At 60.9% G+C, this 14,245-nt stretch overlaps 11 protein-coding genes across 11 annotated transcripts; 5 read left to right on the top strand and 6 right to left on the bottom strand.

Moving 5' to 3' along the window:
* Positions 1 to 83: 83 nt before the first annotated feature.
* Positions 84 to 1,567, top strand: COLE_01589 (uncharacterized protein; the record flags this gene model as incomplete). Its single annotated transcript, XM_018421463.2, has 2 exons — positions 84 to 727; positions 766 to 1,567. The coding sequence occupies 2 exons, from the start codon at positions 84 to 86 to the stop codon at positions 1,565 to 1,567; spliced, it is 1,446 nt and encodes a 481-aa protein (XP_018277394.1).
* A 240-nt stretch (positions 1,568 to 1,807) lies between these two features.
* COLE_01590 (uncharacterized protein) lies at positions 1,808 to 2,176 on the bottom strand (the record flags this gene model as incomplete). The annotated part of the gene is made up of 3 exons (XM_018423686.2): positions 1,808 to 1,831; positions 1,867 to 1,962; positions 2,096 to 2,176. The coding sequence occupies 3 exons, from the start codon at positions 2,174 to 2,176 to the stop codon at positions 1,808 to 1,810; spliced, it is 201 nt and encodes a 66-aa protein (XP_018277395.1).
* A 158-nt stretch (positions 2,177 to 2,334) lies between these two features.
* On the bottom strand, positions 2,335 to 3,503 carry COLE_01591 (uncharacterized protein; the record flags this gene model as incomplete). The annotated part of the gene is made up of 2 exons (XM_018425807.2): positions 2,335 to 3,279; positions 3,333 to 3,503. The coding sequence occupies 2 exons, from the start codon at positions 3,501 to 3,503 to the stop codon at positions 2,335 to 2,337; spliced, it is 1,116 nt and encodes a 371-aa protein (XP_018277396.1).
* Positions 3,504 to 4,113: 610 nt separating this feature from the next.
* Positions 4,114 to 4,661, bottom strand: COLE_01592 (uncharacterized protein; the record flags this gene model as incomplete). The annotated part of the gene is made up of 3 exons (XM_018423687.2): positions 4,114 to 4,166; positions 4,317 to 4,446; positions 4,542 to 4,661. 3 exons carry the CDS (start codon positions 4,659 to 4,661, stop codon positions 4,114 to 4,116), a joined length of 303 nt encoding a protein of 100 aa, XP_018277397.2.
* A 384-nt stretch (positions 4,662 to 5,045) lies between these two features.
* On the top strand, positions 5,046 to 6,005 carry COLE_01593 (uncharacterized protein; the record flags this gene model as incomplete). The annotated part of the gene is made up of 3 exons (XM_018419496.2): positions 5,046 to 5,258; positions 5,298 to 5,753; positions 5,796 to 6,005. 3 exons carry the CDS (start codon positions 5,046 to 5,048, stop codon positions 6,003 to 6,005), a joined length of 879 nt encoding a protein of 292 aa, XP_018277398.1.
* Positions 6,006 to 6,105: 100 nt separating this feature from the next.
* Positions 6,106 to 6,432, bottom strand: COLE_01594 (uncharacterized protein; the record flags this gene model as incomplete). The annotated part of the gene is made up of 1 exon (XM_018423688.2): positions 6,106 to 6,432. One exon carries the CDS (start codon positions 6,430 to 6,432, stop codon positions 6,106 to 6,108), a length of 327 nt encoding a protein of 108 aa, XP_018277399.1.
* Positions 6,433 to 6,701: 269 nt separating this feature from the next.
* COLE_01595 (uncharacterized protein) lies at positions 6,702 to 7,295 on the top strand (the record flags this gene model as incomplete). The annotated part of the gene is made up of 1 exon (XM_018419497.2): positions 6,702 to 7,295. The coding sequence occupies one exon, from the start codon at positions 6,702 to 6,704 to the stop codon at positions 7,293 to 7,295; it is 594 nt and encodes a 197-aa protein (XP_018277400.1).
* A 664-nt stretch (positions 7,296 to 7,959) lies between these two features.
* Positions 7,960 to 9,117, top strand: COLE_01596 (uncharacterized protein; the record flags this gene model as incomplete). The annotated part of the gene is made up of 3 exons (XM_018426826.2): positions 7,960 to 8,035; positions 8,304 to 8,414; positions 8,498 to 9,117. 3 exons carry the CDS (start codon positions 7,960 to 7,962, stop codon positions 9,115 to 9,117), a joined length of 807 nt encoding a protein of 268 aa, XP_018277401.2.
* Positions 9,118 to 9,319: 202 nt separating this feature from the next.
* COLE_01597 (uncharacterized protein) lies at positions 9,320 to 10,000 on the bottom strand (the record flags this gene model as incomplete). The annotated part of the gene is made up of 1 exon (XM_018419498.2): positions 9,320 to 10,000. One exon carries the CDS (start codon positions 9,998 to 10,000, stop codon positions 9,320 to 9,322), a length of 681 nt encoding a protein of 226 aa, XP_018277402.1.
* A 377-nt stretch (positions 10,001 to 10,377) lies between these two features.
* COLE_01598 (uncharacterized protein) lies at positions 10,378 to 12,134 on the bottom strand (the record flags this gene model as incomplete). Its single annotated transcript, XM_018423689.2, has 4 exons — positions 10,378 to 10,984; positions 11,019 to 11,982; positions 12,020 to 12,073; positions 12,119 to 12,134. 4 exons carry the CDS (start codon positions 12,132 to 12,134, stop codon positions 10,378 to 10,380), a joined length of 1,641 nt encoding a protein of 546 aa, XP_018277403.1.
* Positions 12,135 to 12,437: 303 nt separating this feature from the next.
* On the top strand, positions 12,438 to 13,713 carry COLE_01599 (uncharacterized protein; the record flags this gene model as incomplete). The annotated part of the gene is made up of 4 exons (XM_018423690.2): positions 12,438 to 12,752; positions 12,820 to 13,152; positions 13,199 to 13,622; positions 13,658 to 13,713. 4 exons carry the CDS (start codon positions 12,438 to 12,440, stop codon positions 13,711 to 13,713), a joined length of 1,128 nt encoding a protein of 375 aa, XP_018277404.1.
* Positions 13,714 to 14,245: the final 532 nt, after the last annotated feature.

Here is a 14,245-nt window from a genome sequence, read left to right on the forward strand (position 1 = left end):
TCCCTCCTCTTGAGTCTCCACACTCTCCTTCATCATCTCCGCTTTGACATTGTCGCCCCGGGCACACCCCATGTCTCGACACGATGGACGTTGACACGCCGCCGGGCGACCTGCCCATCCCCCTCCCTGAATTCAGCGCGTCGTTCCCCCTCCCCTTCCGCGTCCTCTTTCTCGTCGGCCTCGCCATCCTTCTCTGGGCGGTCAACCTAAACGTCCTCTCCCTCCTCGGGCTCGACGTATCTTGGGCTCTCGACATCAGAGATGGCGACGACACGTATACCGAGGTGCCCCGGCAACCGTCGCTTGTCCCGTCTCAGTACCTTTACGGACCGGTGTACAAGCTCTTCCTGGGCTACACGGCCTGGTGCGTGGCGGGATACGCCGCGTTCCGGGTGATCTGCGGCGACGACACGGAGGCGATGGAGAGGTGGCGTGGCCTGGTTGGCGTTATCTGCCTCCTGCCACTAGTCGTGAGCCTAACTCCCCTTCGAGGGGTCGGGTACCGAGAACGGAGAGCGTTGCGGCGCGCCCTTGCGCGCTGCATCAACCCACCGATCCGCGATCCCATCTTCTTCTGCGACGTTATCCTCGCGGATATCCTCACGAGCTTCGCCAAGGTCATCGGCGACTTGTTCGTTAGTGCCAATCAGATCGTCTTCGGCGGCATCTCCCACGGCCGCCAGGTGCCCCACGGTGCGACCAAGTGGCTCGTCCTCGGCATGGTGTGGTGAGTACTCGCCTCGTATGAACCATCGCTAATTTCAGCCTCCCATACGTTATCCGTTTCAGACAGTGCATGATCGAGTTCTACCACTCGGGGTGGAAGAGCACGCGACCTCTCGCCAACGCGTGCAAGTACGCGTCGGCGTTCCCCGTCATCTTCCTCTCTGCGCTGCAGAAGAACGTCGTCACAGAGGTCGCCGCAGCAAAGGGAATGAGCGCAGCCGAGCTGAGCGCCAGCGGCCGTTGGTTTGGCGAGCACCGCCTCTTCCGACTGTGGCTGCTCGCCGTCGTCGTCAACTCGATGTTCTCCTTCTACTGGGATGTGCAGAAGGACTGGGGTCTCTCCCTGCTCGAGGTCGACACCTGGACGCTATCAAGGAGCGAGTACGCGCCGACCCACGTGCGCTCTCTCTCCCAGCCGCGCGGCCTCTGGTCCCGCCTCACATCGCCGCACCAGCGCTCCCCCCTTCCCACGCCAGGCGGGTTCGACAGCCGATCCAACAGCCGATCCAACAGTCCCACACGCCGCACCGCGCACTGGGGCTTGCGGCCAACCCTGCTCCTCCCCGACCCCGCAGTATACTACCTCTTCGCGATTCTCGACCTGGTGCTGCGGTTCACGTGGAGCCTTGAGCTCTCGTCGCATCTGCACGTCATCAGCGACATTGAGAGCGGCGTGTTCATGTTGGAAGCGCTTGAGCTTGTGCGGCGCTGGATGTGGGTGTTCATCCGCATTGAGTGGGAGGCCGTGCGTATGGGCGAGATGACGAGGTTCCGTGCCCCAGGCCATGTCGAGCGTACCGCGGTGCTGTGGGACGACAAGGACGCGCAGCGCGACGACTAGATATAGAGATACTGTTACGCATAGAATATACCATGCATTCGAGTTTATGATACAGTGGGAAGCGGCGTGGGTGCAGGCCGATGGAGCAAGTCGGCGAGGGCGGAAGCCGTGGTGTGCTGCGCCGAGGGAAGGCTCGCAGAAACGCGCGTCGTGGGCACGACAGGACGGAGACGCCGGTGCAGCGATTCAACGACCCGCAAGCCTCCTCATGGAGCGGAGTGCGCGGAGGTAGTTCGAGGTTTACCACTTGCGCCCCATCGCCTTCTGTCGGTCAGCTCGACGCCTCCACCATAACGCACCTGGACACACTCCTTGAACGCCTTGAACTCGTCCTTGCACATATCCCGGTGTACCTCCTGGTAGCTGCGCCCGATACATGCGCCGTACGCGACAGACTGGGGTTAGTTGTGGGCGTGTTCGAGGGGGGATGGGTGCGCAGTGGCGAGGGCCAGTAGTCGTGGGGGGGGGGGGGGGGGGGGGAGGGAAGGCGGGGCGATGGCGCCGCTTCAGCGTTGCACAACGACATACCTGCGTCGCGCACGATTTGCTTGCGCGTGCGAGCGTCTTGAGCGGCTGCTTGTCTTTGAATGTCGCGCGGGCTGCTGACATGGTAGATGCTGAATGATGTCGAGGAGAACTGTTGAGCGTCATGTTCAACTTCGTAACTTCGGCGGAAGGCGACGGAAGCAAATAGTCGGGCAATGATTCCAACAGGTCATAATGGGTATACATGTATTTCATCTAGACGAATCTGGACATGGACATGGTTACAGCAACTTGCCCTCCGCCTCGCACCAGTTCCACAGCTTCTCCCATGCAGCGGGGTTGCTGAGGTCTGGGCGTGCGGGCATCGGGTTCTGGATGCACGCGACATATTCGCCCCTGAGCTTGCGCGCCTGGTCGACAGGCATGTCAGCGAGCCAGAGTTGGTTGAGGGCGCCCTCGTCGGGCGTGAGCTGCATGGCGGTGAGCACGGCCTGGTTGATGCGCAGGAGCGCGACAGCACCGAGGTGGTTGCCGAGGTTGCTGGCGACGGGGCCGGGGTGGATGGCGTACGAGAGGATCTCGCCGTCCTTGGTCCCCGGGCCGTAGTGCGCGTCGACGTAGCGCGCGAGCGCGACCGAGCCCCACTTGCTCTCGCCGTACTCGGCGATGCGGTCGAGTTTGCCGGTGCCGCGCAGGGTGTCGTAGGCGATCCCGCCGTCGTCGCCGCCGCGGTGTGGCGCAAGCGCATGCGCGACGGACGATGAGACGATGAGGCGCGACGGCGAGCCGGGGTTGGCGCGCGACGACGCCTGCAGCAGCGGCAGGAGGCGCGAGATCAGGCGCTGGTGGCCGAGGACGTTGGTGCCGAACTGCAGCGCGTACCCCTGCTTCGTCTCGGCGGGAGGGACGGCCATGATGCCCGCGTTGGCGAAGAAGACGTCGATGCGCTGCTCGCGCTCAAGAATCGTCTTGGCCGCCGCCTCGACGGAGTGCAGGTCCGACAGGTCCATCGAGAGGAACTCGAGCGAGCCAGGCGTCTTGGGCGGCGTGGACGGGACTTGGAGAGTACCGGTGACGTCCCGGCGAGCACCTGACTGGATCTCGGTGATGGCCTGCTCGGCGCGCTGGGCCGACCGGCATGCCATGATGACTCGTGCGCCGGCGTTGTAGTATGCCTGTGCCGTGGCGTAGCCCGTTCCCGAGTTCGCGCCAGTGATCAGCACAACCTGTGCGTTAGTACATGGGGCAGTAACACGGCCTCGAGAAAGATGGTACACACCTGCCCGGACTTGTCGGTCATCTGCTCCGGCGTCCAGCGAGGCTTGTAGCGCAAAATCCAGTTGATGATAGGGAAGCCGACATGAAGAGTGCTCGTGAACCAGAACAAAATCCAATCCCAAGCGCTTGCGCTCCACGCCGTCTGAGTAGTGGTCTGTCGTGTAGTTGCCATGGTGCTTTCTCGCTTGGTAGGGGTCCAGTGGTGAGGGTTGACGTGGAGTCGAGAGCCCGAGACACCGAGACAGATGGGCTTTTTATCTGCAGGTTTTGTCTCTGTCCGAATGTGACGGGTTGATCACTGACGTCAGGGCCGGGACAAGGCCATCGGCGATCAGCCGGCTCGTTTATTCAGGCCGGCGGTGATCAGCCACTGCCGCGAAGAATGGTGACCGCCACGCCGAGCGCGCTGCCGTCAGTGTCTTGGAGCTCAAGCTGAAGTCAGCGAACTACTGCTCAGCCAACTTCGTTCAATGTTTCGGCACTGGCGGCCGGATAGGCCGCCGCTCTTCTCTGATGAGAAAGCAGCGCACTTGCATCATGTCACGAAGTGTCTCAAAGTCTTGCCTTTGCATGCGGAAAAAAATCAACCCTTTCATAACCATGGTTCGTGTCAACAGTGTGCATAGCATAGAGGGACCTTCCGGGCGTGTGGGGCGCACCGCTCTGTATCAACAAATCTCGGGTTTCAAACAGTGCCCTGTGCGGAAAAATGCGCGGCGAACAAGGCTGTGGGATTCGTGAAAATATCGCATTCAGGCGCGGGTCGCGTATGCGGCTCAAGCCTAGTAGCGCTGGCCGGTGGCACCATAGTTCTGGCCGTAGTGAGGGGGAGGAGCTGGGGTTAGCACGGTTACGCAAAGGCAGGCGGCGCGGCCGGGCATGATGGGCAACAGCAGCACAACGGCAGCAGTCCAGGACGTGGGAAGTCGCGGACATGGCAGACGCCCACTCTACTCTGGTCCACCTCCACAAAAACATAACTCACGACGCGGGTCGTTGGACGGCTGGTACTCGCCGTTGCCGACGTAGATGTACCCGGTTGCGCCGTACATCTCCTCTGCGCGCATCTTCTTGTAGAGGATCCAGAACGCGTGGATGTGACCTGGGAGGTAGCCCTGGGGTCAGCGAGTTGCTAAAACAGAAGGCAGGCAGGAGCAGATACGAGGGAAGAGACAGCGGACTCATCCGTGCACGGCCCCCTCAAACTCACCAGAAGAGTCAAGGCAATGTTGATCATGAGGTCGCAGCTGCAGCCGGTCATCATGGCCACCGCTGCGGGTGGGAAGATGATGGCGATGAGCGCGATGAGGATGTCAGAACCGCGGACCATGGTGTAGTGAGGAAGAGAGTAGTTGCAAGAAGAGATGTGATTGAGGAAGGTGGCTGCTGTTGGCGCCGGTGGCAACGACACGCAATGGCGGCAGTGACGTCAGACTCTTAGCTCATTAGGATTGTTCCTTACACCGCAATGTAATGCTGTTTCCACGTGGCATCGAAGCAGGTTCTTGTATATCGATGATCCGAGATCTTGATGGACGACTGGAACCGAGATCTGAGTCGGCACCTCGTGAGCCATTCCATCTGCTTGACTCGAGACCACCTCCTTGCGTGCTGGCTTATCAATCATTCGGAAGCCCAGAAGAGTGCAGGACACTGATACATAAAGACCTCGAGCGCGCTCTCTGATCCTACGCTAACAGCACCCACACACACCATGGCACGATTTTTCCTCGCCAACGCATTCGCGACTCACGCCCACGGCGGTAACCAGGCTGCCGTCGTCCTCCTTCCGCCCGGCGACGAGCGTGGTCTGGACGACGCGTACTGTCGCGCCCTTGGAGAAGACTTCAAAATGCCCATGACGGCGGTGGTCACGCCTAGGGGAGAGGGAGTATATGCGCTGCGCTGGTGGACGGCGTCTGGCCAGGTGAGCAAGGTGGAGTGGTAGAGGGGTGGCTGAGGACAGGAATCCAGACTGTGCGGTCATGCAACGCTAGCGACCTCGCACATCCTCTTCAATTGCGTCGAAACCTCGGCTAAGGAGGTGTACTTTGATACCCTCGCGGGGCGGCTGACAGCGACATGCGTGAGCCGCGGGCAGGGCGGAGAGGTGGCTATCTCGCTGCCCATCGGCGGGCCGAGTGCGCCGAGCGCGCGCAGCGGGGAATTCGGCAAGCTCTTCGCCTCGGCCGCAGGCCTCGACCCACGCAAAATCGAGGAGGTGGTCACGTACATGGATGACCGGTCGTGCATCGTCCGCCTCACGCCGGACGTCGACCTTGCGAGTCTCAAAGTCGACTCGCGCTCGTTGTACCCCACCATCGCGCACTACTGCATCGTCACGCAACTCGACAGGACGCGGGCGGGAGGCATCAACTCGCGCGTGTTCATCGAGGGCTTCGGTATTCCCGAGGACCCAGTCGTGAGGATGCCCCCGAGAGCGATGGTTTTGGACTGACAGCAGACGGGCTCAGCGCACGCTACGCTCGCAGAGTATTATCTCCTCGGGCACGGGCGGGGGTTCCTCAATGGTGCCGACCCAAAGAGCGTCACACTGGACGCGCGGCAGGTCAGCAAACGTGGTGGAGGTCTCAAGGTATCGCTCGAGGACGGGCGAGTCAAGGTTGTGGGCAAAACGTGGATTTGGGGCGAGGGGGAGATGGTCGAGGTGTAAACATTTGAGATGCGTGAAGGACCGGGCGAGAGGCGTTTGACCAAGCTCATATGGTGATGGCGTGCAGATGCATACCTTGGGAGGGGAATGAAGAGATTCATCAGTGGCGACAGTGGCGCTCGCGTACCCCGCCAGGCTCGCCGGATTCGTCGTGTCCGATACGACGAGGCGCAAGTCGCCGACGCCGGGGTCTCCACGGCGTGGGGGTGGGGTTGTTGAGTTGGTAGTGACGAGAGGCATCAGAGGGGTAGCGAATAATGCCAGTCTTGTACGGCTCTGTTGGGGGAACAGGTAGACAACATGGTAACTGGATGTACCCCCCAAGTGGACAAGACGGCTTACGACCCTCGTCACGATCTTTAGCGCCCGTGGTCCGCTGTGACTCATGACGACAGAATCGGTTCTGGAGACACAACCACCCGGCCATGTGCATCCGCCTCCAAAGAAAGGACGCCTAAACTACGACGACATGCGACGTAGACTCGAAGAGAGTGCTTGCACGCATGTACATGGTACACGCATGTGCACTTACCGTGTATCTCTCCGGAGTCAACAATCCCGTCTAAGCGAGTGGAAGCGAACGTCGGCACAAGTCAAAGTGACAATTCACCTGCCGCGGCTGAACACGAGTTGCCTCCTAATATCAGATCTGACGCACATGATTACCTCGACAAGATTAAGTTGGGCGAGAAGGAGATGAGCGGGCAGGTCACAGATGCGGACGTCAGCTGCACCCCACACCCCGCCCCCGGCCCCCACAACGCCGACGGAGGACTGGGGAGCAGGAACGACGGCGGCGCACGCGGCCGCGGAATGACAACATCGCAAGATGACCGAGCAGGCGGCATGGGCAAGCGCATTCCGCCCGGCGCACGTAATATCGCCACCGAGTTGACCCAGTTATCCCAGCCTGCCTCAACGTTGCACGCCTTGCATGCATGCCTGCATGCCTGTCTGCATGCCTGCCGGTGCGTTATCGCAATCAGCGGCGTTGAGTTCGGCGTCAGAGACGGAGACGAATGCCGGACGGACGTCGGGCGATTCTCCCGCCGTCCGCCGATGTGCCTGTCCGGAGGTCCGCTATCAGCTGAGGATGGCACCGCTGTGTCAACAATCAGGCTGAACGCCGAATGCCGCGGCATGGGTCGTCGACGCTGGCGACGGGCCGACTGCACACGTGCCTCCGGCCCCAGAGCGATGCATGCTTGCTCTGGTGCATGCGGGTTGAGGCGATGCGGGGAGAGGAGAGGCGCAGCGCAGAAGAGACGTGCGGAGGCCCCAAGATGGTGATTTTCGAGCGGCGTGTTATTGGCGGAGATTGGCGAGGATGTAGTGAAATGGAAAACTCGGCCGTGTCCGAGGGAAATGAGGAAAAATAAGGGATCATCGCGGTTTGGCGGCGTTCGGCGGGGGTACCGACGCCGCTCGGCCTCGAGCCCTCTCGAGCCGTGCAGCGCTCTGACTCGGATATCTGGCGTGATATAGACTGGACAGCCCGTGCTTGCTGCATTGCTCTGTCCGCACTCTCGTCTCTTGCTCACCACTCTCACACCGCTTCAACCGTTCTCGTCACCATCACCTCGGCATATCCCTCGACTGTCGGAGTGTCAACAAACCCGAATAATCTTCCGCTCCACCATCCCCATCCCATCCCGCTCACCATGGGCAAGACAAAACAGCCATATCCCTTCTGGTGAGCTTCAGATCATGGCGGCGCTGACAGCAGGCTCGGAGGTGTGTACTCCCCCTCTCCCCGCTACAGCGCTGCACCGTACTGACGTTATCTAACCCACCCCTCGCTCCACTCTCGCTCCGCACCTCGTTCTGCTCTGCTCTACCGCGCCACTCCTCCCCCCACGCTTACTCTCACAGGCGTCGCTGGCTCCAGTGAGTTCCCCCGCTGCGCTCAATGCTCATTGCAGTGGCCGCATGCTGCACCCACCCCCTAGACGTGATGCGCGTGCGAATGCAGACCGCAGCGCACAAGACAACATTTGTCGGATCCATCAAGGACGTCCTTGCACAGAAGGGTAGGTGTCCGTCTAGCAGGAAGAAGCGGGGGAAGGGTGTGAGGAGCTCGTTGGCCAGCTGGGCGCTGGCGCTGGGAGGCGGAAGGGCTGGGTAGGGCAGTGTGGAGGCAGGGAGAGGTGACTACCCAGCGACACCTCCGTCGGGGTAACAATAATGTGCGATCCATTCGCACTGGCCCAGTACGGCGGGGTGCTGTCGCACAGAAAGGCGTGTGCTGCTGACTGAGATGGGTGGTGGCGACGCACTACGCCGCGGAGCTGACACCAGGCGTGCGAGGACTGTACACCGGTCTCACGGCGAGCGTGTTCCGGCAAATGACGTACAGCCTTACAAGGTTGGGCGTGTACGACAGCATCAAGCAGAAGCTCTCGAAGAATGGTGAGTAGCTTCAAGCGCGTGGGGATGGTATGGCCATGAGCCCGTTCCGCCGCGCCGCTGTCGGCGGTCACAGCTGACCTCAGGCGCGAAGCACCTTGGCATGGGCGAGCTCACGGCGTGCGCTAGTGCAGCAGGCGCTCTCGCAGGCCTCGCGGGCAACCCGGCGGACGTTGTGCTCGTGCGCATGATCACCGACCCAACAAAACCGCTCGCGCAGCAGCAGCACTACCGTAACGCGCTGCACGGCGTGTACCGCATGGTCGGCGCGGAGGGTGTCAGTTCCCTCTTCCTCGGCATGGTGCCCAACGTCGTGCGCAGCGTCATCATGAACGCGTCCCAGCTCGTCAGCTACGACATGTTCAAGGAGACGCTCCAGGGGTTCGGGATGAAGGATGGAATTCCGCTCCACTTCTCGGCCTCCGCCCTTGCCGGCACGTTCGCCACGACCGTGTGCTCGCCCGCAGACGTCGTCAAGTCGCGCGTGATGCACAACTCGGACGCAAGCGTCATGCACATCCTCACCGACAGCTTCAAGCGCGAAGGCCCAATGTTCCTCTTCCGCGGATGGCTGCCGGCGTGGATCCGCCTCACCCCCAACACCATCTGCACCTTCGTGTTCCTCGAGCAGCTGCGGCACGTCGTGGACATCGTGAGGGAGCGCCCACTTACCGTTGAGGCTACAGCCGTCGCGCCGCTCAAGTGAGGATAGCACTGAGGTGTACATCGAGGTAGAAGGGAAGAAGGAGGGAGGATAGAGGCCGGCAGGAAGGCGATAGACTCTCGAGACAGCATAGGTCCCATATTGCACATCTGTACTACATGCATTCGAATGATTCCACGCATAAGGCTACAAGTCTGGTGTCAGCGTTTGCACCAGCTTCTGCTCTCCTCACCTGACGGAGTTCCTATGCTCCACGACACTTCCCGGAGGCCTTGCGCAACCGGATACGAGCTGCCAGTGTCTCCTTGGCCACAATCGTGAGTGCAGCGGCCTGTTCTGGAAGTCCGACCTTGTTGAAGCGGGGAACGTGGACAAAGCCGACTGACATGTCTTCGGGGAAGCCAGCCAGCGAGGCGTACATGAGCGCATTGCACACGTACTCTCCTGCGCTCTTGCTAATCTCGATGGGAATGCCGCCCGTGAAAACCCCCTGGGCTTCGTGTGCATCATCCGAGGCATCGGAGATGCCTTCAGAAGGGTCGTATGAGATAATGGCCTCGACTGCGCGCGAAAGCGGAAGACGGGACGGGAGGGTCTTCCGGCCACCGGGCACGACGGGGACGTTGCGTGGCTGCCCGCCAGCATTGTCGGGGATGCGAGCATCTATGATGTTCTTGGCCCTTGACTCGAGCGAGATGGCCCTGCGACTTCCGGCAAGACCGACTGCGATGACTATTTCGGCGCCTACGCGCTCTGCCTCGGCCTTTACCGTGGGGAAGGCGGTAGCGAAGACGCAAGGAACCTCGAGGAAGTGGGCATCATGTCCCTCCGCCCTGAGGAGAGCAACAGCTTGACGGGCGCTAAGGCGTGATGGGTTCTCGGAGTCGCCGGCGAAGGGCTCGAAGCCAGTTATGAGAATAGACATGATCGTAGACGTCGGCGGGTGCTGGAAAGGGAGAAGGTGGTGACACTTGCAAGGGCAAGGTGACTCGCGTACAGAAGGCAATAGGGAGAGGCGAGGACGGTGACCGTTGAGCGTCGAGGACGGGCAAAGGTAACAGCAGGACGGAGGTGGTGAGCACGAAGGAGGAGAGGTGAGAGAGCGAGAGAGGAACACGAGTGGTGAAGTGGAAGTGAGTGAGATGAGATGACGTCCTGAGAGGTTGAGACCTTCCATAATCTCCGCATGGCATGGAGCTCATTCCTCGGATTTGGCCGTGATCACAGCAATGTGCGTCTCTCGATGTCTGCTGCTGTGTCCGACTATGTACATGCAATGCAAAAGTACCCTACATGCTGCGCCTACTTCTTCTCCACAGCCGCCAGCCCTGCGCGCATCACATCCGCGTCAAAGACATTGTCGCTCGCCAGCTCGTTCAGTTTGGTGAGTGCCGCCTGTTGCTGGTCCAGCACAATCGCAATTTCGGTGAGCAGCTTCTCGTCGCCCGCCCACGCCTGTGCGTCGTGCCCCCTCGCACGCCGCTGCCGGCGCACCTCCTCCACAAGCCCCCATAGCTCGTTGATCTGGCCGAGCATGCGGCCCTTGTGCTGTGGCCGCTGCGATCCAAGCCCGACCCCGCGCGACGGCTTCGCCCGCCCATCCAGTGCGTCCTTGACCTCCTCAAGCGTGTGCTTCATTTCGCCCTCCTCGGGGCGGAACGCCGAGCTCTGCACTGGCGCAAAGGTTGGGCTCTTCGCCGCCAACGCTAACAGCCGCTGGGTGAGCTGCGAGAGCTGTGCCTGAAGCGCCTGCAGGCGCACGCTGGACGAAAGTGAGGTTTGACGCGACAGGTTGGCCAGCGCCTGATTCAGCTCCTTGATCCGCTGCTGGTGCACGCTCGCCGCCTGCTCCTGCATTTCGACACGCTTCTTCACGTCCTTCCAGCCCGTTGCCAGTACTGGCACCATGCTGCCGTCAGCTACCCACAGTTGACAGGACTCACTTTTGTGGGTCCGGGTTGTCGCGCACAGCTCTCATCCACTTCGAGTCGTCCGTCGCCCCAGCTGGTCGCCCATACGCCTGAGATGTACCCGGGTCGACCACATTATAGAAGTAGTACTTGAAGCGACAATCAGGACTGTTGTCGTCCCACGAGTTCTTGATTGACATGATCCGGCTCTCGATGTCCTGTCCCTGAGGAGCGGCAGTCGACTGCCCAAGAGGCTGGGAAGTAGACGCAAACATGTTCTGTTGAGGCTGCTGGGCAGTGGAGCCAAACAAACCCGACTGCTGCTGAGGCTGAGCGGTCGAACCAAACAGCCCGCCTGCTGGCTTGGGCGCGAAGAGGCTGCTTTGCTGCTGCGCGGGCTGCGCTGTGGAAGCGCCAAACAGACCTGAACCCTGCTGCTGGGGCTGAGCCACTGAACCGAAGAGGCCCCCGCCTGCTGCTGGCTGCGCGGTTGTGGATCCAAACAGTCCTGTTCCTGCGGGCTTCTGAGCTGTCGACCCAAACAACCCCCCGGACTGTTGCGTGTTGGCTGTTGACCCAAACAATCCGCCTCCCTGCTGTTGAGGCTGTGCGGAAGTCGACCCGAAAAGACCGCCGCTCTGCTGCTGCTGTTGAGGCTGCGCCGACCCAAACAGACCAGTCTGCTGCTGTTGAGGCTGCTGTGCCGTTGCCCCAAACAAGCCGCCACCGCCAGTGTTCTGCGTGCCCGCATTTGAACCAAAAAGACCTGTCCCACCGGTAGATGTGGATGCTGGCGCCGCCGTCACTGACCCAAAGAGGCCGCCGGCAGGTTTCGGCTGCTGCCCAAAGAGGCTCGTGCCGCTGCTACCCGCGGCCGCGTTGTTGGCACTGCCAAAGAGGCCTGTCCCGGTGGAGGTGTTTGCCGCAGGCTGTGTGTTGGCAGCAGTCCCAAACGTCCCGAATGGCGAAGATGTGCTGGACGATGCGACTTGGTTGGCTGTGTGTCAGATGACTCTCAGCTGTCGACAACTCACTGCCGCCGAACAAGGAGGAAGGCTGCGCCTGCGCCTGGGACTGCGCTGGAGCGCCTGAGGAGTAAGCAGCTGTAACGGAGTCCCGCCTATGTATCTTACCAAATGAGAAAGCCATGCTGTTGATGGACTTGTTGCCCGTCGAGCGCGATGTATGGGGTGTCTGTTGTTGATGATGCGAAATGCACCACAGAAGTCTGACGCGTGAAGCTGGGCGGCGATATATCGGGAATTCCACGTGTGGCGGGTGGAGGTCTGCGATGTCACTCCGCGATTTCAACAACATGTCCTCAATCCTCTGCTCCCTCCATCCACTGCCGCTCGCCCCATCCACCCCTTCTCATCCGCCAGCGCAATTACGCGGACAAACTAGAGCGAAACTATTCGCTACTGACCAGCCCATCCCCCAAGATCGGCCATCATGTCCGAGCAGGCTCCTGCCGACCCCCCGCGTGAGCGCAAGTCTCGATGGGACGCGCCCGCTCCTGGCGCCGAAGCCGCCCCGGCGAACGCACCACCCGCCGCCCCACCTGTTACAGCAGAGCAGGCGCAGGACGCAGCGACGAAGGCGGCCGAGATTGCCGCCAAGATTGCGGCCTCGTTGCGTCCTACCGGCTCATCTGGGCAAGAGCTGGTGGCGCGCGCCAAGAAGCCGGAGGGCGAGTTTGTCAAGGACATTGAGGTTAATGACCTGCGCAACCGTTACGTCCTTACCAAGGCAGCGACCCAGAAGCAGGTAAGTGGCGCATGAAGTTTGATTACGAGCTACAAACTCTGGACTCCGTTGTGGACGCTAATGCTAGATCGAAGATGAAACTGGAGCATCCATCGAGACCAAGGGCGTGTGGGTTCCAGACCGCACCCGCATGCCACCAGGAGAGATGCCGCTATACCTGCACATTACCGCCAAGTCGCAAATTGTCCTTGACGCCGCCGTCAAGGAGGTGATGAAGCTGGTGGACCAGGAGCTTGGCCCCCTCATTGAAGAGCGTACGCTGATTGCGCGTGCGCGTGCGCGTGGTGAGGTGCTCCCTCCTGGCATCGGGCAGAGGCCAAAGTGGCCCGAGGAGAAGCTCTTCATTGGTCTCGAGCCGCTGCGCAACTTTAACGTTCGCGCAAAGGTTGTCGGCCCAGGCGTGAGTCATCAAGGGCCTTGCCATGCTCTACACAGGCTGACCCCAGGGTATGTTCGTCAAGCACATCCAGGCGGAGACAGGTGCGCGTGTGCAGATCAAGGGGCGCGGCTCGGGGTTCCTCGAGAACGAGACTGGACGTGAGGGCGATGACGAGATGCACATCAGCATCGTTGCACCAACAGACGACCAGATCCAGCGTGCTAAGACGCTCGCCGAGGATCTCCTGATGATCCTGCGCATTGAGTACGACAAGGCGCGCAACGGCGGCGGCCGTGGCGACTACGGTGGCGAGCCATACCCAGTCATGGGCGGAAATGTGTCTGCGGCCCAGCAGGGTACGGGTTACTCGGAGCAGACCTACGAGCAGGGTGGTGCCTCGTCTGGTGCACCCGCCGGCTCGAGTGAGGAGCAGTGGCAGCAGTACCTCGCGTACTACGCCAGCATGGGGTACGATGTCAACGACCCGCAGTGTGAGTCACTAGTACTAGTTCAATCTGACATTCAGTCCAGCAGTGGATGCGCGAGCAGCAGGCGCAGGCGGGTGGCGCTCCGGCGTCCTAGTTGTAGCATAGTCGTTTGCATGAGATATATAGATGTGCAGCGCCCACCGAGGCGGCCAAGCAGAGAGAGTGCTAGGCCATGGCACGCAGAGCGTGTCGATGGACGGCGCGACAAAGTCCTCATTATAGCACCCGTTTTCCTTCACTAATTCCTGGAGAGAGCAGGAAGCAGTGTACACACGTGATGCAAGTTGGTAGTAAGTTGAGCGAAATGTCGATGAAGGACAAATGGCGTAGAAAATGATGCCGCTCAAGAACGCCAGCTCGCGCGATACGAGGAGACAGGTCGAGCGCCCGGTCACCTAGTATCGCGCAAGCGGCCCGAGAGTGCGCCACTCCCGAAGCGCCTTGACCATGGCGAACATTCCTGAGAGGTATCTGGAGATCTGGGGAGTGAGATGGAGGATGAGTGACAGACCAGATCGAAAAAGTCACCGTTGGCCGCTTTTGTGTGACGACACCACGTGTGATTACCCATCAGATTATTGACAGGTGTAAATTACCTCCACCAAGGATTTCTGACGTTAGAAGTT

This window comes from Cutaneotrichosporon oleaginosum (assembly GCF_008065305.1).
Source record: "Cutaneotrichosporon oleaginosum strain ATCC 20508 chromosome Unknown ATCC20508_contig01, whole genome shotgun sequence".
Taxonomy (NCBI): Eukaryota; Fungi; Basidiomycota; class Tremellomycetes; order Trichosporonales; family Trichosporonaceae; genus Cutaneotrichosporon; species Cutaneotrichosporon oleaginosum.